Here is a 27256-nt window from a genome sequence, read left to right as displayed (position 1 = left end):
GAGAGAGAGAGAGAGAGAGCTGCTGAAAGAGAGAGTAGCAAAAGAGGACAGAGAGAGGGAACTACAAAGCCAAATCAGGTGAGAGAGTAAAAAAGACAGGACAGACAAGAGGAGAACAGAAGCAGTGTTTTCCAGTGAGGCCTATCTCAATGTTCTTGTTTTTTAAGCATTCTCAACAGATCTAGAGACTAGATGACCAGGCTTTACACACCGCAGTGTCCTGTCCTGGAACTCTGACAGGAGTGGACACACACACTCATACACGCACTCCCTCTCTCGCACACATACCTGCATACACAGAGGGTAGACATTCTCCATCACTGTCTGCAACCCCCCCTCCCCCTCGATTGGACCATGTCCACATCCTCGTCTGGATCGACCAACCACAACAAGCGTCAGTCATGTGAGTAACTCACTTTATGTTGCCGGTCTCTACCAGCTCTGAAAGTAATTTAAAGTGGTAGTAGTTATATCTAATAGACTGGAGGGAGTTCATCACAATGGTGCATTTATATTCAATTATGTAAACACCTGTCTACCACTGTCCTGTAAATTCCCCAAACTTACAGTAAGCATATCATTTCTGGCCAATAAGTTAATAATTATGCTTTAATTTTGATCCTAATCATACTGTAAATCAAATTGTTTTTTTTTTTTTGCATTTTAGGATATTAGGCTTCAGTAGGACAGTCATATTACACTGTAACGGTCTTTGGATAACTTTCCATGTCTAATTAATAGCTGTCTGTCCATCTTTCTGTACTGTAGATTGGTTTCAACTGATACATGCTGTACTAAAGAGATGGATACTGAGATTAGTCCGAAAATAAGATACATATATATTTAGTATTCCACAATAGGTGTGATTGACACCACGGTCAGTGACAGAAAATGTATTTTTGATACAATCTCCTGACGCTATTGTCACCGCAGCTTCACCGAATCCAAACCTCACCTACCTGGTTTAAGTTGAAGGAGGTACAATTGATGATGACATTGTCAAAGTGTTTGACCAGTAAGGTCCTCTGTGATTGGAAAAAATGACAATAAGCAGGGATGTGGTTGACTTTGGTTTGTGTTTGGTTCCTGTTGAACATGTGTGGTCCATCACAGGACCACCATGGTCAGAGTTACAATGAGGTCGTCACATGTGGCCCATGCTGCAGAGAGAGAAAGAGGAGGAAGGAGGGAGAATAGTATTAAAATATACACTACTTGGCTAAAAGTATGTGGACACCGAACATCTCATAAAAAAATAATGGACATTAATATGGAATTGGTTCCCCCTTTGCTGCTATAACAGCCCCCACTCCTCTGGGAAGGCTTTCCACTAGATGTTGGAACATTCCTGCGGGGACTTGCTTCCATTCAGCCATAACAGCATTAGTGAGGTCGAGCACTGATGTTGGGCAATTAGGCCTGGCTTGCAGTCGGCATTCCAATTCCTCCCAAAGGTGTTCAATGGGGTTGAAGTCAGGGCTCTGTGCAGGCCAGTCAAGTTCTTCCACACCGATCTCGACAAACCATTTCTGTATGGACCTCACTTTGTGCATGGGGGTATTGTCATGGTGAAACAGGAAAGGGCCTTCCCAAAACTGTTGCCACAATGTTGGAAGCACAGAATCGTCTAGAATGTCATTATATGCTGTAGTGTTAAGATTTATCTTCACCGGAACTAAGGGGCCTAGACCGAACCATGAAAAACAGCCCCAGACCATTAATCCTCCTCCACCAAACTTTACAGTTGGCACTATGCATTGGGGCAGGTAGTGTTCTCCTGGCATCCACCAAACCCAGATTTGTCCGTCCGACTGCCAGATGGAGTCCAATGGCGGCGAGCTTTACACCACTCCAGCCGGCGCTTGGCATTGCGCATGGTGATCTTAGGCTTGTGTGCGACTGCCCAACCATGGAAATCCCTTTCCTAAAGCTCCTGAAGAACAGTTATTGTGCTGACATTGCTTCCAGAGGCAGATTGGAACATATTAATGAGTGTTGCAACTGAGGACAGACGATTTTTATGCGCAATATGCTTCAGCACTCAGCGGTCCCTTTCTGTGAGATTGTGGGCCTGCCACTTCGCAGCTGAGCCATTGTTGCTCCTAGACGTTTCTACTTCACAATAAGAGCACTTACAGTTGACCAGGGCAGCTCTAGCACGGCAGAAATTTGACGAAGTGACTTGTTGGAAAGGTGGCATCCTATGACGGAGTCACATTGAAAGTCACTGAGCTCTTCAGTACGGGCCATTCTACTGCCAATGTTTGACTATAGAGATTGCATGGCAATGTGTTCAATTTTATACACCTGTCAGCAACGGGTGTGGCTGAAATAGCTGAATCCACTAATTTGAAGGGGGTGTCTACATACTTTTGCCCATGTAGTTACAACCCTAGTGTAGATGATTGAATATCTACTTGAAGGAGTTGGTGGTCTGACATCAGCAACAGTCAGTTAAATTAATCCTGTGGTAGATTGTAACAGTCTCTGGTTGGCAAGATGTTCTCAGGTCTCTCACAGTATGGTGTATGGTCATACAGGTGTATGTCTCTCCAAGTGCCCTCTAAATACACCTCTGCTGTTTTCAACCAAGATCTCAGCGATCACTGCCTCATTGCCTGCATCCGTAATGGGTCAGCGGTCAAACGACCTCCACTCATCACTGTAAAACGCTCCCTGAAACACTTCAGCGAGCAGGCCTTTCTAATCGACCTGGCCGGGGTATCCTGGAAGGATATTGATCTCATCCCGTCAGTAGAGGATGCCTGGATATTTTTTTTAAATGCCTTCCTAACCATCTTAAATAAACATGCCCCATTCAAGAAATGTAGAACCAGGAACAGATATAGCCCTTGGTTCTCCCCAGACCTGACTGCCCTTAACCAACACAAAAACATCCTATGGCGTTCTGCATTAGCATCGAACAGCCCCAGTGATATGCAGCTGTTCAGGGAAGCTAGAAACCATTATACACAGGCAGTTAGAAAAGCCAAGGCTAGCTTTTTCAACAGAAATTTGCTTCCTGCAACACTAACTCAAAAAAGTTCTGGGACACTGTAAAGTCCATGGAGAATAAGAACACCTCCTCCCAGCTGCCCACTGCACTGAAGATAGGAAACACTGTCACCACTGATAAATCCACCATAATTGAGAATTTCAATAAGCATTTTTCTACGGCTGGCCATGCTTTCCACCTGGCTACTCCTACCCCGGTCAACAGCACTGCACCCCCCAGAACAACTCGCCCAAGCCTTCCCCATTTCTCCTTCTCCCAAATCTGCTCAGCTGATGTTCTGAATGAGCTGCAAAATCTGGACCCCTACAAATCAGCCGGGCTAGACAATCTGGACCCTTTCTTTCTAAAATTATCTGCCAAAATTGTTGCCACCCCTATTACTAGCCTGTTCAACCTCTCTTTCGTGTCGTCTGAGATTCCCAAAGATTGGAAAGCAGCTGCGGTCATCCCCCTCTTCAAAGGGGGTGACACTCTTGACCCAAACTGCTACAGACCTATATCTATCCTACCATGCCTTTCTAAGGTCTTCGAAAGCCAAGTCAACAAACAGATTACCGACCATTTTGAATCTCACCATACCTTCTCTGCTATGCAATCTGGTTTCAGAGCTGGTCATGGGTGCACCTCAGCCACGCTCAAGGTCCTAAATGATATCTTAACCGCCATCGATAAGAAACATTACTGTGCAGCCGTATTCATTGATCTGGCCAAGGCTTTCGACTCTGTCAATGACCACATCCTCATCGGCAGACTCGACAGCCTTGGTTTCTCAAATGATTGCCTCGCCTGGTTCACCAACTACTTCTCTGATAGAGTTCAGTGTGTCAAATCGGAGGGTCTGCTGTCCGGACCTCTGGCAGTCTCTATGGGGGTGCCACAGGGTTCAATTCTTGGACCGACTCTCTTCTCTGTATACATCAATGAGGTCGCTCTTGCTGCTGGTGAGTCTCTGATCCACCTCTACGCAGACGACACCATTCTGTATACTTCTGGCCCTTCTTTGGACACTGTGTTAACAACCCTCCCGGCAAGCTTCAATGCCATACAACTCTCCTTCCGTGGCCTCCAATTGCTCTTAAATACAAGTAAAACTAAATGCATGCTCTTCAACCGATCGCTACCTGTACCTACCCGCCTGTCCAACATTACTACTCTGGACGGCTCTGACTTAGAATACGTGGACAACTACAAATACTTAGGTGTCTGGTTAGACTGTAAACTCTCCTTCCAGACCCATATCAAACATCTCCAATCCAAAGTTAAATCTAGAATTGGCTTCGTACTTCCTATTTCGCAACAAAGCATCCTTCACTCATGCTGCCAAACATACCCTTGTAAAACTGACCATCCTACCAATCCTCGACTTTGGCGATGTCATTTACAAAATAGCCTCCAATACCCTACTCAACAAATTGGATGCAGTCTATCACAGTGCAATCCGTTTTGTCACCAAAGCCCCATATACTACCCACCATTGCGACCTGTACGCTCTCGTTGGCTGGCCCTCGCTTCATACTCGTCGCCAAACCCACTGGCTCCATGTCATCTACAAGACCCTGCTAGGTAAAGTCCCCCCTTATCTCAGCTCGCTGGTCACCATTGCATCTCCCACCTGTAGCACACGCTCCAGCAGGTATATCTCTCTAGTCACCCCCAAAACCAATTCTTTCTTTGGCCGCCTCTCCTTCCAGTTCTCTGCTGCCAATGACTGGAACGAACTACAAAAATCTCTGAAACTGGAAACACTTATCTCCCTCACTAGCTTTAAGCACCAACTGTCAGAGCAGCTCACAGATTACTGCACCTGTACATAGCCCACCTATAATTTAGCCCAAACAACTACCTCTTTCCCTACTGTATTTTATTTATTTATTTATTTTGCTCCTTTGCACCCCATTATTTTTATTTCTACTTTGCACATTCTCCCATTGCAAATCTACCATTCCAGTGTTTTACTTGCTATATTGTATTTACTTTGCCACCATGGCCTTTTTGCCTTTACCTCCCTTATCTCACCTCATTTGCTCACATCGTATATAGACTTGTTTATACTGTATTATTGACTGTATGTTTGTTTTACTCCATGTGTAACTCTGTGTCGTTGTATGTGTCGAACTGCTTTGCTTTATCTTGGCCAGGTCGCAATTGTAAATGAGAACTTGTTCTCAACTTGCCTACCTGGTTAAATAAAGGTGAAATATTTTTTTTTTTTAAAAGTCAACACCTTGTCCATACCTCCCTACCTAATATGAGTTGATCTAGCAGGATCTGATAGGTGTGAGAGATTTGTTGAAAACCTATCCATTGTTTTTAGATCTACCATATGTGGCAATGGGTAGAGGGGCACAAGGTTCATATGGAACCAGACAGTACAGTCTGGGCACCTCACTTTAACCCTTCCACAGCCAGTCCACAGCTGAACTATACATCTTAAGATACTCAGACATATTGTCTTCAGTAGGTCTGTTATTGGCTGCCTTACTGTTATCCACAAGGGGGGTGTCTCAGTTTGGATGTATGTACAGTAGGCTACACACCACAGGAGACTGCTGATGGCTCAAAACAATGTCTGGAACGCAGTGACGGACATTGGAATTGAACGGAATTGATACCATTCCATTTATTCCTTTCCAACGATTACTATGAGCCTGTCTTCCCTAATTAACCAGACACCAGCCGCCTGAGCTACATACATAGTAAGGGGTTAACACTCTAACACCATTATTTCACTAAGCCAGAAAAGGACTGGCTAACAGACTTAGGCTAGACACGCTATAACATACCTCCTCCATCTAAGCTATAGGAAGAGGTGTCTGGTTTAGCTAGCGGCTTAGCATGCTAACACTAATCTGTAGAAGGTGTCAAGTGTAGCCAAATTGGGTAAGCAAGCTAAATCCTCGAAAATAATACTGTTTTGATTGTGTCATGAAGACAGTAGATTAAGTGTGAGTGGATAATGATGTAGTCATTCTGCCAATAGGCCTAAGTGATATAATTTGCAATAAGCTAAATGTTAGCTAACAAAACCTAAGATGTGTTTGAAATGTGCTTGAGTGTTGGGCTGGGAATGGGGGTATGTGTGAGGTTATTTGGCACCAGACCGTTTCATCTCTGGAGGTTTAGCATCTCTATTCTAAGTGTCTGTGAAGGTTATGGAGACCGAGTTAGAGACCTGCTCTGATTGAACTAAATGTGCAGCCTTTGGGAAGGGATGAAGGTCAAACATTTACCCCTCACTGAAGTGCTTTAATGGCTCTGGGAATACATGCCTACAGGATTAGCCCATGGTCATAGAGTGGACCTCCCTCTTCTGACTAAGGGAGAAGAGAAATGGAAGAATCAGAGAGATGGACAGAGAGATTAGCTAGAAGGAAGATGGATAACCGATCTTATCCAGTACTCTATTACCACTAAGCCTGAATGTATACTGACAGGTCTTCATAGCCCCATGATATATGTGTCTCACATAACAGCTTAGGGCGGGAGGAGGGTGTATTTGAAGTGCCCTAATGGTGATGGTGGTCGGGGGAAAGTTGACCATTATCGCTCTACTCTACTGTATGAGTGTTGTGCTAATGATACGACCGTGTGAAGGAATAGTTAACAGGCTATTGTGGTGCTGCAGTGAGCAATCATGTATCTCTATTCAGACTGCTGAGGGGAGAGGGAGAGAGAGAGAGAGAGAGAGGGATTGGGTCTGTAAATAATGGCAGTAATAATGAGAGATAGGTCAGCCAGAAACTGTAAAGAGGTGGGGTAGACTATCACTGCACCCCCGAGGGGAGAGGATTGGGTGTGAGCCAGAGAATCTCTACTCTCTCTCTCTCTCCTCTCTCTCTCTCTCCCTCTCTTTCTCTTACTCTCTCTCTCTCAAACACACACACACACACACACACACACACACACACACACACACACACACACACACACACACACACACACACACACACACACACACACACACACACACACACACACACAGTTTGCTACTGCTTGGCCCTCACAAGATATGGTCAGGGAGACAAGCCCAGACCTGGGCACGAGAAGCCTACAGAGAGGAAGAAGAAGAGGAAGAGAAGAGAAGAGAAGAGAAGAGAAGAGAAGAGAAGAGAAAGGTCAGATCACGGATGGGTAACCATGGGGATGAGGGATAATCATGTGGTCCAGCTCCCCCAGTCAGTCTCCACACTCCCCCGGCCCCTTTAACCACTACCTCCCCCCTCATCCCCTCTCTTCTCTCTCTGCCTCTTCGCCCTCTCCTCTACATGCTGGGGAGAAATTCTTGGAGAGATTAATCTGCTACACAGGAAAATGGAGAGGAAAATGGATCATCTCTAAAGGAAACCTATTAGCTTTTTGACCCGCAGAGTTCGTGCAGCAAATCAGTCTTTCATTGTGTAGCTCGCCTCAGGGTTTTTGGTTGTACTTGGTCCTATTCTGTTCTACTTGGTCCTATTCAGTTCTACTTGGTCCTATTCAGTTCTACTTGGTCATATTCAGTTCTACTTGGTCCTATTCAGTTTCACTTGGTTCTTTATGTTAAATAGATTATCTTCTGTAATGAAATAACGATAAATACACTCAGTGTACAAAACATTGCGGATACCTGCTCTTTCCATGACATAAACTGACCAGGTGAATTCAGATGAAAGCTATGATTCCTTATTGATGTCACCTTTTAAATCCACTTCAGTCAGTGTAGATGAAGGGGAGGAGAGAATTGAGACATGGATTGTGTATTTTTTTCCATTTAGAGGGTGAATGAGCAAGATAAAATATTTAAGTGCCTTTGAACAGGAACAGTTTCCAGTGTGTATTAAGAATGGTCCACCACCCAAAGGACAGCCAGCCAACTTGACTTATCTGTGGGAAGCATTGGAGTCAACATGGGCCAGCGTCCCTGTGGAAAGCTTTTGATACCTGTTTTGTACACTCAGTGTATATAACATTGTAAAACTGTAAATATAAAAAATTACTGACTTTCTAGTCTTCTTTTGGTTGACCTCGATATACACAATGGCATTAAAATACATGAAATCATGTGTTTGCCTGAGTGCTATTGGGGTAAACACTCAAACACAGCTCACAGCTGAAAGCCTTTACAATGAAGGACAAAAACATCAGACATAAAGTACACTAAGGCACAGACACTTGGGTTGCGTAACATCACTGTCACTTTTATTTTACTGACATGCACGCACGCACGCACACACACACACACGCGCGCACACACACACACACACACACACACACACACACACACACACACACACACACACACACACACACACACACACACACACACACACACACACACACACACACACACACACACAGCATGTGTATGGGTCCACCACCCAAAGGACATCCAATCAACTTGACTTAACTGTGGGAAGCATTGGAGTCAGCATGAGCCAGCATCCCTGTGGAAGGCTTTCAACAGCTTGTAGAGTCCATGCCCCTACTCAATATTAGGAATCTGTTCTTAATATTTTGTACACTCAGTGAGTATAACATTGAATAAGAATTTGTTCTTAACTGACTTGCCTAGTTAAATAAAGGTAAAACAAAAAAAATGGGTCTAAAAAATGGATCACTGTAAAACCTAGAGGGCTTGTCTATGCATTATGTCAGTGACAGAGGGCTTGTCTATGCATTATGTCAGTGACAGAGGGCTCGTCTATGCATTATGTCAGTGACAGAGGGCTCGTCTATGCATTATGTCAGTGACGGAGGGCTTGTCTATGCATTATGTCAGTGACGGAGGGCTTTAAGGTAATTATGGACCAGTATGGGGTGAGACAGAAGGAAGAGGACTGGAGGTGGCAGAGGTCTTGCTATGGATCAGAAGTATTGTGGAATGGCGGAGAGTAACTCATTGGATCAAATCAATGCCAGCTCTGCGGATGGCTTAAGTTGGGGTAATGGCCTACTACTCTGGCCTGTACAAGCAGTTGAGGCGTTCTGTGATGTTATGTCTCCAAAGTCATATCATAGGATGATGAGAGCTTGAAACTGAGTCACAATAGCTTGTCTGGAGAGGAGGCTAACACAGAAAAGTGTCTTTGACATGCTCTAGTCACTGAACAGGTCCTTGTCTGGAGAGGAGGCTAACACAGAAAAGTGTCTTTGACATGCTCTAGTCACTGAACAAGTCCTTGCCAGTATGTGTTGGTCATACATTGGTCTGTGGAAAGAGAAAGAGCAGGAGAGGGGGGAGAGACAGAGAGGGGGAAGACAGAGAGAGGGAGATAGAGAGAGAGGGGGAAGACAGAGAGAGGGAGAGAGAGATGGAGGGAGAGAAAGAGAGAGGGGGAAGAGAGAGAGGGAGAGAGAGGGGGAAGACAGAGAGAGGGAGAGAAAGAGAGAGAGCTCTGCTATCAGACTGCTGATCTGCTGCTGGCTATTGTTTTGCCATCAGAGCCAGAACTATGTTAATTTAAGGCTGCTGATCTGCTGCCGGCTATTGTTTTGCCATCAGAGCCAGAACTACGTTAAGACTGCTGGCCTTGCTGCTAGTGACATTAATCTATGTTGCTGTGGTCTTAGACGTTACTATTTTATGACCAGTAATGTCATACAAAATCTAATCACATCAAATTGTATTGGTCACATACACATGGTTAGCAGGTATTAATGTGAGTGTAGTGAAATGCTTGTGCTTCTAGTTCCGACAATGCAGTAATATCGATCAAGTAATTTACAAATTCACAACGACTACCTTATACACACAATGTAAAGGGATGAATAACAATATGTACATATAAATATATGGATGAGAGATGGCCGTGCGACATAGGTGAGATGCAGTGGTATAGAATACAGTATATACAGTGGGGCAAAAAAGCATTTAGTCAGCCACCAATTGTGCAAGTTCTCCCACTTAAAAGATGAGAGAGGCCTGTAATTTTCGTCATAGGTACACTTCAACTATGATAGACAAAATGAGGAAAAGAAATCCAGAAAATCACATTGTAGAATTTTTTATGAATTTATTTGCAAATTATGGTGGAAAATAAGTATTTGGTCAATAACAAAAGTTTATCTGAATACTTTGTTATATACCCTTTGTTGGCAAGGACAGAGGTCAAACGTTTTCTGTAAGTCTTGACAAGGTTTTCACACACTGTTGCTGGTATTTTGGCCCATTCCTCCATGCAGATCTCCTCTAGAGCAGTGATGTTTTGGGGCTGTTGCTGGGAAACACGGACTTTCAACTCCCTCCAAAGATTTTCTATGGGGTTGAGATCTGGAGACTGGCTAGGCCACTCCAGGACCTTGAAATGCTTCTTACGAAGCCACTCCTTTGTTGCCCGGGCGGTGTGTTTGGGATCATTGTCATGTTGAAAGACCCAGCCACGCTTCATCTTCAATGCCCTTGCTGATGGAAGGAGGTTTTCACTCAAAATCACACGATACATGGCCCCATTCATTCTTTCCTTTACACGGATCAGTCGTCCTGGTCTCTTTGCAGAAAAACAGCCCCAAAGCATGATGTTTCCACCCCCATGCTTCACAGTAGGTATGGTGTTCTTTGGATGCAACTCAGCATTCTTTGTCCTCCAAACACGACGAGTTGAGTTTTTACCAAAAAGTTATATTTTGGTTTCATCTGACCATATGACATTCTCCCAATCTTCTTCTGGATCATCCAAATGCTCTCTAGCAAACTTCAGATGGGCCTGACCAAATACTTATTTTCCACCATAATTTGCAAATAAATTCATTAAAAATCCTACAATGTGATTTTATGGATTTTTTTTCTCATTTTGTCTGTCATAGTTGAAGTGTACCTATGATGAAAATTACAGGCCTCTCTCATCTTTTTAAGTGGGAGAACTTGCACAGTTGGTGGCTGACTAAATACTTTTTTACCCCACTGTACATATGAGATGAGTAATATAAACATTATTAAAGTAGCGTTATTTAAAGTGACTAGTGATACCTTTATCAAGTAAAGTTATTAAAGTGGCCAGAGATTTGAGTCTGTATGTTGGCAGCAGCCTCTCTATGTTAGTGATGGCTGTTTAACAGTCTGATGGCCTTGAGATAGAAGCTGTTTTTCAGTCTCTCGGTCCCAGCTTTGATGCAACTGTACTATCCTCACCTTCTGGATGATAGCGGGGTGAACAGGCAGTGGCTCGGGTGGTTGTTGTCCTTGATTATCTTTTTGGCCTTCCTGTGACATCGGGTGCTGTAGGTGTCCTGGAGGGCAGGTAGTTTGCCCCCAGTGATGAGTTGTGCAGACTGCACTACCCTCTGGAGATCCTTGCGGTTGAGGGAGGTGCAGTTGCCGTACCAGGTGGTGATACAGCCCGACAGGATGCATCTGTAAAAGCTTGTGAGTGTTTTAGGAGACAAGACAAATGTATTCAGCCTCCTGAGGTTGAAGAGGCGCTGGTTCGCTTTCTTCACCACGCTGTCTATGTGGGTGGACCATTTCAGTTTGTCAGTGATGTGTACGCTGAGGAACTTAAAACTTTTCACCTTCTCCACTACTGTCCTGTTGATGTGGATGGGGGGGAGGGGGGGGGGGGGGTGCCCCAGTGTTGAGGATCAGCGGGATGTTGTTTCCTACCTTCACCACCTGGGGGTGGCCCGTCAGAAAGTCCAGGGCCCAGTTGCACAGGGCGGGGTCGAGACCCAGGGTCTCGAGCTTAATGACGAGTTTGGAGGGCACTATGGTGTTTAATAGAACATAGAACAATAGAACATACCAAGATGGCATAGCAGTCAGACATCCTTTGTCCTCGTCTTGTCGTGTCCCCTGTATATATTTACATCTTTCTTTGCATATCTTTTATTTAAAAAAAGTATTATTTACCTCAAATCTGAAATCAACAATAGCCAGAAGATAACCAAAAGCTAACCAGAAGCTAACCAGAAGCTAACCAGAAGCTAACCAGAAGCTAGCCAGAAGCTAGCCAGTTTACTGGCTAACGTTATTACTGGCTAACGTTAGTAACGTTAGTATTTAACCACGGTGTGTGGTCATCAGCTATCCTTTAGCTCAAAAAGCTATCGCCAGTTTTGTACAACGCGACTCAGACCAGAACATACCGGACCTATTTTTCTCTCCATATCCCCGGATTTCAACCGCAAGCTCTGTACATTTACACCTGGATCTCGCAGCTGCTATCCGTGTGACTATTAGCTGACGTCGATCCCGGAGCAAACATCAATTATTCTGGAGCGAGCCAGCTGAAGAGTTCCATCAGCTCTCCTGGGCTACAATCACCTATCCGGACCCGTTTAACTGTCGACGCGGAGCCCCACCGGGCCTTCACGACTTGACTACCGACGTTATCTGCCCGAGGGAGTTATCCAACTGGCCCCTACGTCGCAACATTACGTGAACGCCCATCTGCGGCCCGCTAATCGTTAGCTGTCTTATTAGCTGCTATCTGAATAGGTCTATCGGACAATTTTTCTTGGGTCACTATAACTATATCTATTTTGCCATTTGGATTGATCCCCTCTACCACACGGAACCCCACTAATCTACCGACGGAAATGCACGAGGTGGCTAAAAACAGACCTCCATCCTATGCTAGCTTGCTACCGATGGCCCGGCTAGCTGTCTGAATCGCCGTTACCCCAACCAACCTCACTACTCACTGGACCCTTATGATCACTCAACTAAGCATGCCTCTCCTTAATGTGGAGATATGCCTTGTCCATTGCTGTTCTGGTTAGTGTTTATTGACTTATTTCACTGTAGAGCCTCTAGCCCTGCTCATTATACCTTATCCAACCTTTCAGTTACACCACCCACACATGCGATGACATCACCTGGTTTCAATGATGTTTCTAGAGACAATATCTCTCTCATCATCACTCAATACCTAGGTTTACCTCCACTGTATTCACATCCTACCATACCTTTGTCTGCACCTTTGTCTGAACAGGCAGTTAACCCACTGTTCCTAGGCCGTCATTGAAAATAAGAATTTGTTCTTAACTGACTTGCCTAGTTAAATAAAGGTAAAACATTTATTTTTATTTTTTAAATACCTTAAAGCTATTTTATTGCCCCCAGAAACCTCCTTTTACTCTCTGTTCCGGACGTTCTAGACAACCAATGTTCCTCTGGTGATGTAGAGGTGAATCCAGGCCCTGCAGTGCCTAGCTCCACTCATATTCCCCAGGCGCTCTCTTTTGATGACTTCTGTAACCGTAATAGCCTTGGTTTCATGCATGTAACATTAGAAGCCTCCTCCCTAAGTTTGTTTAATTCACTGCTTTAGCACACTCTGCCAACCCGGATGTTCTAGTCGTGTCTGAATCCTGGCTTAGGAAGACCACCAAAAATTCTGAAATCTCCATCCCTAACTAAAACATTTTCAGACAAGATAGAATGGCCAAAGGGGGCGGTGTTGCAACCTACTGCAAATAAAAAAAATTCTCCACCTTTATTTAACCAGGTAGGCTAGTTGAGAACAAGTTCTCATTTGCAACTGTGACCTGGCCAAGAAAAAGCGTAGCAATTCAACACATACAACAACACAGAGTTACACATGGAATAAACAAAACATAGTCAATAATACAATAGAACAAAATAAAACAAAAGGTCGATATACAGTGAGTGCAAATGAGGTAAGTTAAGGAAATAAATAGGCCATGGTGGCGAAGTAATTACAATATAGCAATTAAATACTGGAATGGTAGATCGGCAGAAGATGAATGTGCAGGTAGAGATACTGGGGTGCAAAGGAGCTAAATAAATAAATAAATACCAGAATGGGGATGAGGTAGGTAGATGGGCTTTTTACAGATGGGCTATGTACAGGTGCAGTGATCTGTAAGCTGCTCTGACAGCTGGTGCTTAAAGCTAGTGAGGGAGATGTGAGTCCCCAGCTTCAGAGACTTTTGCAATTCGTTCCAGTCATGGGCAGCAGAGAACTGGAAGGAAAGACGACCAAAGGAGGAATTGGCTTTGGGGGTGACCAGTGAGATATACCTGCTGGAGCGCGTGCTACGAGTGGGTGCTGCTATGGTGACCAGTGAGCTGAGATAAGGCGGGGCTTTACCAAGCAGAGACTTGTAGATAACCTGTAGCCAGTGGGTTTGGCGACGAGTATGAAGCGAGGGCCAGCCAACGAGAGCGTACAGGTCGCAATGGTGGGTAGTGTATGGGGCTTTGTTGACAAAACAGATGGCACTGTGATAGACTGCATCCAGTTTGTTGAGTAGAGTGTTGGAGGCTATTTTATAGAGAACATCACTGAAGTCGAGGATCGGTAGGATGGTCAGTTTTACGAGGGTATGTTTGGCAGCATGAGTGAAGGATGCTTTGTTGGGATATAGGAAGCCGATTCTAGATTTAATTTTGGATTGGAGATGCTTAATGTGAGTCTGGAAGGAGAGTTTACAGTCTAACCAGACACCCAGGTATTTGTAGTTGTCCACGTATTCTAAGTCAGAGCCGTCCAGAGTAGTGATGCTGGATGGGCGAGCAGGTGCGGGCAGTGATCGATTGAATAGCATGCATTTAGTTTTACTTGCGTTTAAGAGCAGTTGGAGGCCACAGAAGGAGAGTTGTGTGGCATTGAAGCTCGTCTGGAGGTTAGTTAACACAGTGTATACAGGGGCCAGAAGTATACAGAATGGTGTCGTCTGCGTAGAGGTGGATCAGAGACTCACCAGCAGCAAGAGCAACATCATTGATGTATACAGAAAAGAGAGTCGGCCCGAGAATTGAACCCTGTGGCACACCCATAGAGACTGTCAGAGGTCCGGATAACAGGCCCTCCGATTTGACACACTGAACTCATCCAGGCGAGGCAATCATTTGAGAAACCAAGGCTGTCGAGTCTGCCAATAAGAATGTTGCGATTGACAGAGTCGAAAGCCTTGTCCAGGTCGATGAATACGGCTGCACAGTAATGTCTCTTATCGATGGTGGTTATGATGTCGTTAGAACCTTGAGCGTGGCTGAGGTGCACCCATGACAAGCTCTGAAACCAGATTGCATAGCGGAGAAGGTATGGTGGAATTCAAAATGGTCAGTAATCTGTTTGTTAACTTGGCTTTCGAAGACCTTAGAAACAGACAAACTAGACACACAACATAGAATGCCCACTCAGATCACACCCTGACCAAACAAAACATAGAAACATACAAAGCAAACTATGGTCAGGGTGTAACACTGTCAGAGCAGCTCACAGATTACTGCACCTGTACATAGCCCATCTATAATTTAGCCCAAACAACTACCTCTCCACCTACTGTATTTATTTATTTGGCTCCCTTGGCTGCCTGTTGAACACACATCCTCAGCCTTTGCCACCTTCTATAGGAATTTAACGACTGCATAGGGCTATGTTTTGGATGACTGGCTGCGAATGTTTATTGAATTGTTTTATTTTTGCCTTTTCTATTCCAGACATTCTGAAATTCACTAAAGCATCCCATGTATGTAACTTTAGTCTTTCACTTTTCAATGATTTTGCACAGACTTTGCACATTCTTCCACTGCAAATCTACCGTTCAAGTGTTTTACTTGCTATATTGTATTTACTTCGCCACCATGGCCTTTTTTTGCCTTTACCTCCCTTATCTCACCTCATTTGCTCACATTGTATATAGACTTATTTTTCTACTGTATTATTGACTGTATGTTTGTTTTACTCAAAGTGTAACTCTGTGTTGTTGTATGTGTCGAACTGCTTTGCTTTATCTTGGCCAGGTCGCAATTGTAAATGAGAACTTGTTCTCAACTTGCCTACCTGGTTAAATAAAGGTGAAAAAAAATGCTGAGCTGTAGTTAATGAACAGCATTCTTACATAGATATTCCTCTTGTCCAGATGGGATAGGGCAGTGTGCAGTGTGATGGCGATTGCATCGCAAGTGGACCTATTGGGGCGGTAAGCAAATTGGAGTGGGTCTAGGGTGTCAGGTAGGGTGGAGGTGATATGACCCTTACTAGTCTCTCAAAGCACTTTATGATGACAGAAGTGACTGCAACGGGGTGATAGTCATTTAGTTCAGCTACTTTAGCTTTCTTGGGAACAGGAACAATGGTGGCCATCTTGACGCATGTGGGGACAGCAGACTGGGATAGGGATTGAATATGTCCAGAAATACACTTATAGATACTGTGTGATGGGTACAGACTATATGGATTTACATGTATCATGTCTATGCAACAGCTACTGTAACTGAGTGTTTAACTATGTGTTAGTCACAGAACACCCACTGACAGAACTCTGGCCTGGCTGCAGTATTCTGACCTCACCATCTGGTCTCTGCAGATTAAAAAAAACATGTAACCATGAAAATCCATTAATTTAATAAGTACAGTTTGTGGGATAAAAGTAATAACATGACACAATCACCAAAAGAGAATGGGAACCTCCATTAAATGCATATTTGGTTTATGTGAGCACCCAAACTCAACAGTCAACAGAAGCACTTACCCAGTGGAAATTTTGAGTGCTCTGAAGAAAAGCCACTGGGACTTATGTGTTCTTTTGTCGCATTATTGTATAACCATGCATTGGCTTATTATTTTGGACCGTTGCATAAGACAGTGTGTCAGAGGTGCATGGCATATATCAGGACACAGATGCAGCAGGGGTCTCACAGTCACATTCAAGCCCAATTGATGGTAATATTACTCACTGTTGTCCCCATTGGCCGGTTTTGAAGGCATTTCCCGACGTCCTCAGGACATGGAAAGACGTACAATTTCAACGTCAAAATACACTTTATGACACTGTCATGAAGCATTATGACTGTCATGTGTCACTTTACTTAGACTAAGAAAAAGCACTTTATGACATTGTCAAGAAGCATTATGGCCATCATAATCATATAAGCCAGATAGGCATGTCACGTACATGCCATTATGTCAGTCATCAGTCAAAAAGAGGGTGTCTTCTCCTGTTCCTGAAATCTGCTCCGGCATTTATCCCAGTCATCAGCAACAGAGCATTGGGGTAGGTGCATGTCTGACATCAATGTGTGAGCAATAACAATGATAATTAACAACATGTTATACAACATAAACAGACTGTTGACAAGTAAGCTATGGTGTAATGGAAAGTTTTGCCTTGTGTGATAGGTTTTGTGGGTTTTTACACTATTAGGTTTTGTGGGTTTTTACACTATTATGTAGGTGTCATAACCAGCCATAAACTAACGCAATATATGTCACAACAGGTTTAAATATATGTGTCATGACAGTGTTATGATCATATTATAACAGGTTATGACCGTGTCATAACGTGTTATGACGCTGGATGTTAACTAAAGTGTTACCAAACTTACATACTTTACATCAGTTTCCCAAATACTTCTACATGGCTGATGAGTCTTGACATATACATAATTACTAATGGCAAGTTGAACAATGATACTCAGTGTCTGACTCAGTCTCATTGCCCTTGACTGAACTGGCCCTGAACGTCAAGCCCAGTCTTTGAAGTTGCCCACTTAGAGATGAATGGAGAATGCATCATTATTATACCACGCTCATTATACAATGATCACTCATTACATTAGATTCAGATGCCTCTGATTAGTGAGTATCTATCTGTGGAACCTTGTCTGAGCCAGCCTACTTACAGAAATTATGAGGGTACGTTTAGATGATATTCCAGTTAATTTAATATTTCTACATGTTGAAACATCATTAGTGGACTAAGACAGATGCAGGGAGTGGGATAACAAAGTTTCTCTGTGTGTGTGTGTAGCGTGCATGTGCACACCCGTGTGTGTTTCTGCTTGCCTATATGTGTGGGACCTCTTTGACAGATCCGTGGGTTCGGTGGCTAAGGGCGCTGTAGTTTACATAAGCTGTACAGTCAAGTCATCATCAACCGTCTCTTAGCTCTTAGTTGCCGTGGTATTCCTGTGTGACTCTCTTATTAGAGCGACCCCCCCCCCCCTCGGTTTGTGGGTGTCTCCAACCCCGTGCCCTTCTGCATAGGGCACAATCCAGGCTGCATGGCACGAGACACACATAACTCTCAGAATGCCTCCTAAAGCAGAGGCCTCACAGAAATGGTTAAATACAGCAAGAATTCTCAACCTCTTTTTTTATTAAATATACAGGCTGAATGCATCTTTTCTCCATGGTAATATCCCCTATATCAACAGATGGTGTAACAAACTGGAGTCAGAAAAGGTCTCTGCCTCCAATAAATGAGCGAATAACAGGCTTCTAGAAGGAATGAGTGACAACTTACTAACTTCAGTATCAGGAGTGTTGATTGATGACACTTGTGATTGACAGCGTGAAAACAGACCATATAAGAACCCTGAAGAAGGATGGCCACTCAGATGGCAGAAGTTTGTGTTTAAATGTTTAGCTGAATCCACAGCCAAGTCCAATGTCAGGTCATTTGCATGCACACACACATGCAGTCATGCACACACACACAGTCACACACACAAGATCACACACATGCACACACATACACACACAAACACACAAGCAGTCATCCACACACACACAAGGTCACACACACACGCAGTCACACACACAGGGGGTGACATGAGTCACAGTGTCAGCTCATTAAGCCCAGTGGGAGTGTGACTGGAGTGTGCTGAGGAGGACATAACACAGTTATACAACCCCAGCTGGTTAGCCCAGGACAAGACAGGACTGACTGGAGGTGTGCCTGGGGACATGTGTCCTCCCTTTCTCCTGGGAATAGACTGCAATTTGTTACCTACATTTTGGATTTCAGAATGGCTCCAGTGAAATGGCATAAATTACATTTGCGAAAGAAATGCATAAATCAAATCAAATCAAAGTTTATTTGTCATGTGCACCGAATACAACAGGTGTAGACCTTACAGTGAAATGCTTACTTACAGGCTCTAACCAATAGTGCAAAAAAAGGTGTGTGTGTGTGTGTGTGTGTAGGTAAGTAAAGAAATAAAACAACAGTAAAAAGACATTTGAAAATAGGAGTAACAAGGCTATATACAGACACCGTTTAGTCAGGCTTATTGAGGTAGTATGTACATGAACGTATAGTTAAAGTGACTATGCATATAAGATAAAGAGAGAGTAGCAGCAGCGTAAAAGAGGGGTTGGGGGGGCACACAATGCAAATAGTCCGGGTAACCATTTGGTTACCTGTTCATGAGTCTTATGGCTGGGGGTAAAAACTGTTGAGAAGCCTTTTTGTCCTAGACTTGGCACTCTGGTACCGCTTGCCATGCGGTAGTAGAGACAACAGTCTATGACTGTGGTGGCTGGGGTCTTTGACAATTTTTAGGGCCGTCCTCTGGCACCGCCTGGTGTAGAGTTCCTGGATGGCAGGCAGAGGTCTCTGACCTCCTCCCTATAGGCTGTCTCGTCGTTGTCGGTGATCAGGCCTACCACTATTGTGTCGTCTGCAAACTTAATAATGGTGTTGGAGTCGTGCTTGGCCATGCAGTCGTGGGTGAACAGGGAGTACAGGAGGGGACTGAGCACGCACCCCTGGGGAGCTCCAGTGTTGAGGATCAGCGTGGCAGATGTGTTGCTACCTACCCTAACCACCTGGGGGCGGCCCATCAGGAAGTCCAGGATCCAGTTGCAGAGGGAGGTGTTTAGTCCCAGGTTCCTTAGCTTAGTGATGAGCTTTGAGGGTACTATGGTGTTGAACGCTGAGCTGTCGTCAATGAATAGCATTCTCACATAGGAGTTCCTTTTGTCCAGGTGGGAAAGAGCAGTGTGGATATAGAGTTAGAGATTGCATAGAGATTGCAATAGAGGTTGCATCATCTGTGGATTTGTTTCTGCGGTATGCAAATTGGAGTGGGTCTAGGGTTTCTGGGATAATGGTGTTGATGTGAGCGATTACCAGCCTTTCAAAGCACTTCATGGCTACGGACGTGAGTGCTACGGGTCTGTAGTCATTTAGGCAGGTTGCCTTTGTGTTCTTGGGCACAGAGACTATGGTGGACTGCTTGAAACATGTTGACACACTCTGACCATTATTTGAGTTGTTTGTTTCTATGTTTCGTTTGGTCAGGGTGTGATATGAGTGGGCATTATATGTTGCATGTCTAGTTAGTCTGTTTCTATGTATTTTGGCCTGATATGGTTCTCAATCAGTGGCAGGTGTTTGTCGTTGTCTCTGATTGGGAACCATATTTAGGTAGCCTGTTCTGTATTGTGGTTCGTGGGTTATTGTCCATGTGTAGTTGCCTCGTGTCGGCACTTGTTGTCATAGCGTCACGTTTGTTTTGTTGTTTTTGTTTAAGAGTTCTTCATGTTTTTTCGTCATTCAATAAAATAATGGATTAGTCGCAGAGCATAGCGGGATTTCTTGTAAGCTTCCGGGTTAGAGTCCCCCAACTTGTAAGCGGCAGCTCTACCCTTTAGCTCATTGCGAATGTTGCCTGTAATCCATGGCTTCTGGTTGGGGTATGTGCGTACCGTCACTGTGGGGACGACGTCCTCAATGCACTTATTGATAAAGCCAGTGACTGATGTGGTGTATTTCTCAATATCATCGGAAGAATCCCGGAACATGTTCCAGTCTGTGATAGCACATGTTTTATTACATGTTCAAAGAAATGCATTGTTATTGGTCTCCTCATCCTGAGTATATCCCACATGTTTTAAATGGGTTTTCTCAAACTGATATCTATGCAATCCAATACATTCAGGTAGTCCCAAACTGAAAATGTTGATGTTTTACCGCCCTCTGTTGGCCTGACAATGTAAACCTCAACCTATACAACACATACCTGTTGAGGATTTTGATTGACATTTGGGTTGTATGTGTTATGTTTTGATTGCTAGTGGAGACAGACAACTCTCAGATTGTGTTGGACAATGACTCAGCCCAGCATCTGAAGCTGAGGGAGAGACAGCGCTTCTTTGAGGAGGTGTATCAGCACGATATGGACATCCTCCTGTCCTCGGCTCACCTGCACATTGACAGCAGGAAACGTGAGAGATGCTCAATACGCACACCTACACACACACACCTACACACCCACACCCGCACACTCACAACCATACACACACACCCCCCACATACAGTCTTGTACAGCTAAGCTTGTGGGGACACACAATTCAATCCCATTCAAAATCCTATTTTCCATAACACCTAACCCTAACCCAAAAACCTAACCTTAACCATAAACCAAACCCTAGTTCCTAACCCTAACCCTAATTATAACCTTAACCCTAAACCCCTTAGAAATAGCATTTGACCTTGTGGGGACCAACAAACCAGAAGTCCCCACAAGAACAGTTAAACACGTACACAAAGGATAAGCCTCTATTATGTAATCTATGGACTTATTAGAACGCACATGACAGTCCAAATAAACAGCACATAATTGATTTAATGATAAGTAGTAAATATACAGCCAGTATCTGAGTGTGATGTGTTGTCCATACAGCTCCCATGGGCAGTATCTCCTCTATGGAGGTGAACGTGGACATGCTGGAGCAGATGGACCTCATGGACATCTCTGACCAGGAAGCTCTGGATGTGTTCCTCAACTCTGGGGCCAACAACAGCCCACTGGCCTCCCCTTTACCAGGTAATTATGCCACCTTCCTAGCCCCATAAATAACATATTTACCAGGTGTGCTTTTAGGGGAGGGGACCCATAATAATTGGTCACTTCGTTTCTTAAAATAAGGTTTAAATGTGGAGAGATTTTCTTTCTAGAGTGGAATGTACAATTAGCCATTCTAGAGTGGAAATCAGGTCATTATAAAAAAAGGAACAAAAGCAGTAGTGACTTTATACTTAGAATTTGAGGTCAGGATCGAGGACATTTTGGGTTGAAAAAAATACCATATTTTTCATCAAGCTGTTAGTAATTTCCCTGCGCTCACTATAACATTGCAGCACCAATGTGCATTGTTTACGTCTGGCATCAGCAAGCCCTAAGTTACGCCATAGTCGAGAGCTAGCTAGTAGCTAGCTAACAAGCTCATGTATGCACAATAACAGCACAATTAAAAACACAGTCTTACCCTTTTGAAATGAATAACTCCATTGTGAAACATGCTAGCTATAGTATGCTTAGCTAACTTGAAAATGTCTATGTATTCTTCTCTGAATTAAAAATCCCTCTCCCTATATTGATCTTCTGAATCAAGCATGTGGGCTACAGCATGTGAGATTATTCAATTATTTGTTTGAATGGGAAAGAAAAAATTACTTGCTACTGCAAGAGATCTGATTGGTTACCTGTTCATTCTCCCTGGGTTTGAACTGGAGTCAATTGAGCTGGAGGACAAACTTTGCCCTCCTCCGGTATATGAGGTGCTGTTGAGACTACCTTGCAAAACCTTTTTTTTTTGTGACATGCATTTACATTTAAGTCACTTAGTAGAAGTTATTTTACAGAGCGACTTACAGTTAGACGTTTTAAGATATTTAGTATATAAAAAAAGTATACATGTTTTCACGTTTCATGCTTCTTTTAAAAATTGTTTAAAAAAATTCAGATAGAAGAGGATGGTCGCACACTTCCTACAATGATCAGTCTCTTCTGAACTAGAATGTAGAACTGTTCTGTACTTGAGTGCAAAGGCCTATCAGTTTCAGTGGTGGTTCCAGTGGTGGTTCCAGTGGTAGTTCTAGTGGTTCTAGTGGTGGTTCTAGTTGTTCTAGTGGTGGCTCTAGTGGTTCCAGTGGTGGTTCTAGTGGTGAATCTAGTGGTTCTGGTGGTTCTAGTGGTTCTAGCGGTAGTTCTAGTGGTGGTTCTAGTGGTTCTAGTGGTGGTTCTCATGGTTCCAGTGGGGATTCTAGTGGTTGTTCTAGTGGTTCTAGTGGTAGTTCTAGTGGTTCTAGTGGTGGTTCAAGTGGTTCTAGTGGTAGTTCTAGTGGTTCTAGTGGTGGTTCTAGTTGTAGTTATTCTAGTTCTAGTGGTGGTTCTAGTGGTTCTAGTGGTAATTCTGGTGGCTCTAGTGGTTCTAGTGATGGTACTAGTGGTGGTTCTAGTAGTTCTGGTGGTGGTTCTAGTGGTTGTTCTAGTGGTTCTAGTGGTAGTTCTAGTAGTTATAGTGGTGATTCTAGTGGTTCTAGTGTTGGTTCTAGTGATAGTTCTAGTGGTTCTAGTGGTAGTTCTGGTGGTTGTAGTGATTGTTCTGGTGGTGGTTGTAGTGGTTGTAGTGGTGGTTCTAGTGCTTCCAGTGGAGGTTCTAGTGGTGATTCTATTGGAGGTTTTAGTGGTGGTCTAGTGGTTCTGGATGGAACCTTATCTCTCTGGTAATTCCTGCTCCTGTCATTGTGACCCTACAGGTTTATCAACTCATCCCTGTCCTCTTACAAAACTCTGCTGCTCTACCCTCACCTACAGAGACTTCACAATCTGATTGGTGCAGTATCACATTTAAGATGTGAAACTAAAGATAGAAGAATGACACGAGAGATTGAACCTGCTTTTGTATTATGTGTGTGTGAAATGTCTGCATCACCCAGAAAAGGTTGTTGTGTTTCTCTTTCCTGCAAACTGACATGGAAAATAGGGATTTTGTTTTCAGAAGCAGTTTTATTTACTCTGGCATCAGATCACTGTGGTGAGGGGGAGGGATCAGGGGTATCGAGAGACTCTCAGGGAGGAAATCGGTGCAAACCTTTTGGTTTGTTTTATATATATATCAATAACTCAGTATGAAAGGAACAGCTTTATTTGTTAGACACCATTGACATACTGAAGACAAAGACCTCATTATTTCTCTATTATAGCCAATATTACTGTCATTAACTGGTTTACCCATCACACCCACTAGAAACTCATTACAAACAGTTGAGGAATGTTCATTTGAAAGCATGTGGTTTGCCCCACCTATCATCAAGGGATAGATGGTCACACTTTATTTGCTCTACAGATGGTCATGCTGTCTGTTGATAAGTAACTGTTGATAAGCAACTGACGATCTGTTGATAAGCAGCTGCTTGCTAAGGTTACCGTTAGGTTAAGGTTTAGATTAAGTGCTAGGGTTAAGGTTAGAGTTAAGGCTAGGGCTAGGGTTAGTAGATAGTGGTGGTTAACCGTGGGGTGTTGGGTTGAGCGTGCAGTGATTGACACAGAGACAGGGAGGTTTTAGTCAGCAAAAACAACTTTACTAGGACAGAAAATAAACATAACAAAGAAAATCACTTTGGTTTGGCGTGGTCCTTCTCCTCTACTTCTCCCCGTTCACCCTCGCGGTGTGCCACAGTCCTCCTTTTATTTGACCTCCACTCCTGGTTGGCCCTTCTCCTAATTACCCGCACTTGGAGCTGTCCATGTCTGGGTGCCCAGCTGCCGTATTCCCAGGAGAGGGAGCCAACGTCGCCTCACGTACCTCCCTCTATTACCATTCCCCGGGGTAGACCTCCTGGGATACCACAATAGTTACTTGAAATGTTACTGATAGTTTGTAGAACATCTACAGATGGACTATCCAAATAAAGTGTTACCATTTTTTCATCAGACTGTTATTGCATTTGATTTAATAATAGAGATGGTATCAACAGAACATAAAACTTCCATCTCAAATGTTATGGCAGTGCGACTGACGACATCCTGTTGTTTACAAAACACTGAGAAAATGGTGAGGTACTGTGAAAGGATGGTAACTGTAAGTGGCATTTCAAATGATCCCAACAAAGACTGTCTGGATTGATACAAATTCCTTTCAGTGGTAATTACAGTCTTTTCATATCATTTATATGCCTTGAATCTCAGTGTCATGATGTTTGTTCCTTTTCCTATTATTTTCTACTCATGTCTTCTGTCTGCTCCTCTGGCCCACACCAGAGGTAGACGATGAAGAGGAAGATGAGGAAGACGAGAGTAAAGAAGTTGTCTACAGGGAGCGTGTGCCAACTTGCGACATTCGCCGGGGGTCAAAATCTCGCATGTCATCCACCTCTTCCGGTTCCAGTGACACCAGCGGGGGCGGAACCGACACCCATGTGGTCCAATCAGATGATGAGGAGGTGCACGCAGACACCCTGTTGCTGACCTCCGTGCCTCGAACAAAAGATGAAGAGGCAGAGGAAGAAGATGAAGAGAAGTGAGGCCTGTCCGCTCCGTTGTCATAGAGACACAAGCCACTTGCTGTTCTGACTGTTGTCAATGACAACAAGGAGATGGTAAACAGTCTAACTCGGAGATCCATACATATACAGTACCATCACTTCCTCTTTACATGTTACTGACGCCCCTGGAATTCCTTGTGGGAAACCCCTAGCATGGACAACCCTTGTTATTCTTTGGTGTGTTGTTATGGGTCAACCCACTGGGCACAGACACCATTTAAACGTCAAATGTTTATTTACATTTGGTTGAAATGTCAGCTAATGTGAATTCAACATGAAATAAACAAAAAATATCACCATGTCATGTGATTTAGGTTAACAGTTGGGTGAAAGAAAGACTAAATTCCCTTACGTTGAAGACTTTTTGCAAATCGAATAAGTTTTCCACATTTGATTCATTGTCATCAGATTGCATTTTTTTGGTTGAAATTACGTGGAAACAACATTGATGCAACCAGTTTTTGCCCAGTGGGAATTGATTCTCTGTGTAACTATGAAACTACTTATTGATGACTCCTCATTGTTTCTACTTAGCACTATTATAAGGAACACTCAGTTTTCACTGTTTTTTCTTCTGTTGCTTCAGAGCAATATACGTGTATTGTGTTCAACCATTATCAAGGTGCCAATATTGTGTTCTCCATATTTATCATACACAGAACATCATTGTTTGAGGGACGAATGTCCAGATAGATGTCTGTCTCACATAAGAACCTGTGAACAACTACTTTAGTGAGACTAAATTCTAGATCCAATCCTATCCATTCATTAATGCTGCTATATAAACACTGAATTCTAACATGACTCTTTGCTGCATGATTTGGAACAGTTAGTTGGGGAAGTCTCAAGCGGTTTGGTTTCATTTGTTCTCAGTCAAGGTATTTACCTCCCTTTATGTGACCGTTGACAGAGGATCCAACATGTAGTAACATAACACAGTCAACACACACACACACGCACTAGTCTACATTAGCATACTGGATTCTCTTCTTTGGTTTCTGCTATTGCGATTCCCTCCAGCTCAGGACACCTTGACCACGGCCATTTCAAATCTTTAAGTCAGTTATCTACAGTAGCTACATACGTTTTTTTTTACTTATAAGTTAATGACATGTACCCATTGATTCTTGAAGAACTTATAAATGCCTCATGAGCTTAGCTCAACTGTCGTACCCCATCAGAGCCCAAAATGTAAGCTTGTTTTACTTTGTAAACAAAGTAAATGTAAACAATTTCTCCAGCCCCATACCTCAGCTTGCCCCTTTAAGAGCGTCAGAAAGATTTAAGAGTGGTATTTAGAAGTACAATCATCCCTGTGTGGCATTCCCCTATGTCAGAATGAGTTAAGGCAATGTCTCACCAGAACATCACCTTGGTATTGGTAAAGGCCTTGGTCTCATTCAGACAATACCAGCCAGTTACAGGAAATTCACGACACTAGCTACTAGACTAGGGAGGCGTAACCTTACCCAGACTTTTGTTTCTGCTTGGTTGGAGCAAAATCCTGCACCCACACCTGCCATCACAAGGTAAGATTTCCCACTGTTTTAATTCAGTACATACTGATGTTTTAACTGTAAAAGAAAAGTAGAGAGCAGGAGTGAGCCACACAGTCCCCAGCCTCATGTTGTCTGGTTATACTCATCTCATCTGAGTACCATGAAATGCATGCCACATTGTAAATGTACTGTGTGTTCTGTACAGTTCTGATCATCTGCTATGAGGTGTATCATTTCCAGTGTTTTTCCTGGCACTTCAGATAAAATTGTATGCCTATCTATGCATGAAGCAAGTCTTGTGAGGACAAACAGGGCGTCTTTCCTCCCTGTAGCCTCCTATTGAGCTGAATGTTGAGGGTTGGATATGTAGACACTGTAGAAACTTGGCACACAAAGCGGTTTATGCCAGTTTTTCGGGTGTTAGAGTATATCAACAAGCTGGAATGGTTTGTGTGTATGTGGGTGGGGAGGTGGGTGTGTGCCTGGGTGTGTGTGTGGGTGTGCGCATGCATGCGTGTGTTCATTGCAAGAGAACAGTAGAGAGCAGCCTCATGTTGTCTGGTTGTACTCCTCTCACCATGAAATTGACTGTGTTTGTGAGTGTACATCTGCTTTCTGGTTTTATAATGGTCCTTTTTTGAAGTGGAAAACATGGTTATGTGTATAAGTTCCCTCTCTCTATGAGCTCCCAATCAAGATAAAGAATAAAATGAATACAATTGCCAAACAAATACAA

General features: G+C 43.5%; 1 protein-coding gene across 1 annotated transcript; it reads left to right on the top strand.

Moving 5' to 3' along the window:
* Positions 1-26956, top strand: LOC139367719 (dysbindin-like). The gene is made up of 4 exons (XM_071106028.1): positions 1-403; positions 20767-20916; positions 21375-21518; positions 24738-26956. The coding sequence occupies exons 1-4, from the start codon at positions 355-357 to the stop codon at positions 24998-25000; spliced, it is 606 nt and encodes a 201-aa protein (XP_070962129.1). The 5' UTR covers positions 1-354; the 3' UTR covers positions 25001-26956.
* Positions 26957-27256: the final 300 nt, after the last annotated feature.

The sequence above is a fragment of the Oncorhynchus clarkii genome, chromosome 16 (genome assembly GCF_045791955.1).
Source record: "Oncorhynchus clarkii lewisi isolate Uvic-CL-2024 chromosome 16, UVic_Ocla_1.0, whole genome shotgun sequence".
NCBI lineage: Eukaryota > Metazoa > Chordata > Actinopteri > Salmoniformes > Salmonidae > Oncorhynchus > Oncorhynchus clarkii.
The sequence above is the reverse complement of the archived record's forward strand: the minus strand, read 5'-3'. Positions and strand labels throughout refer to the sequence as shown.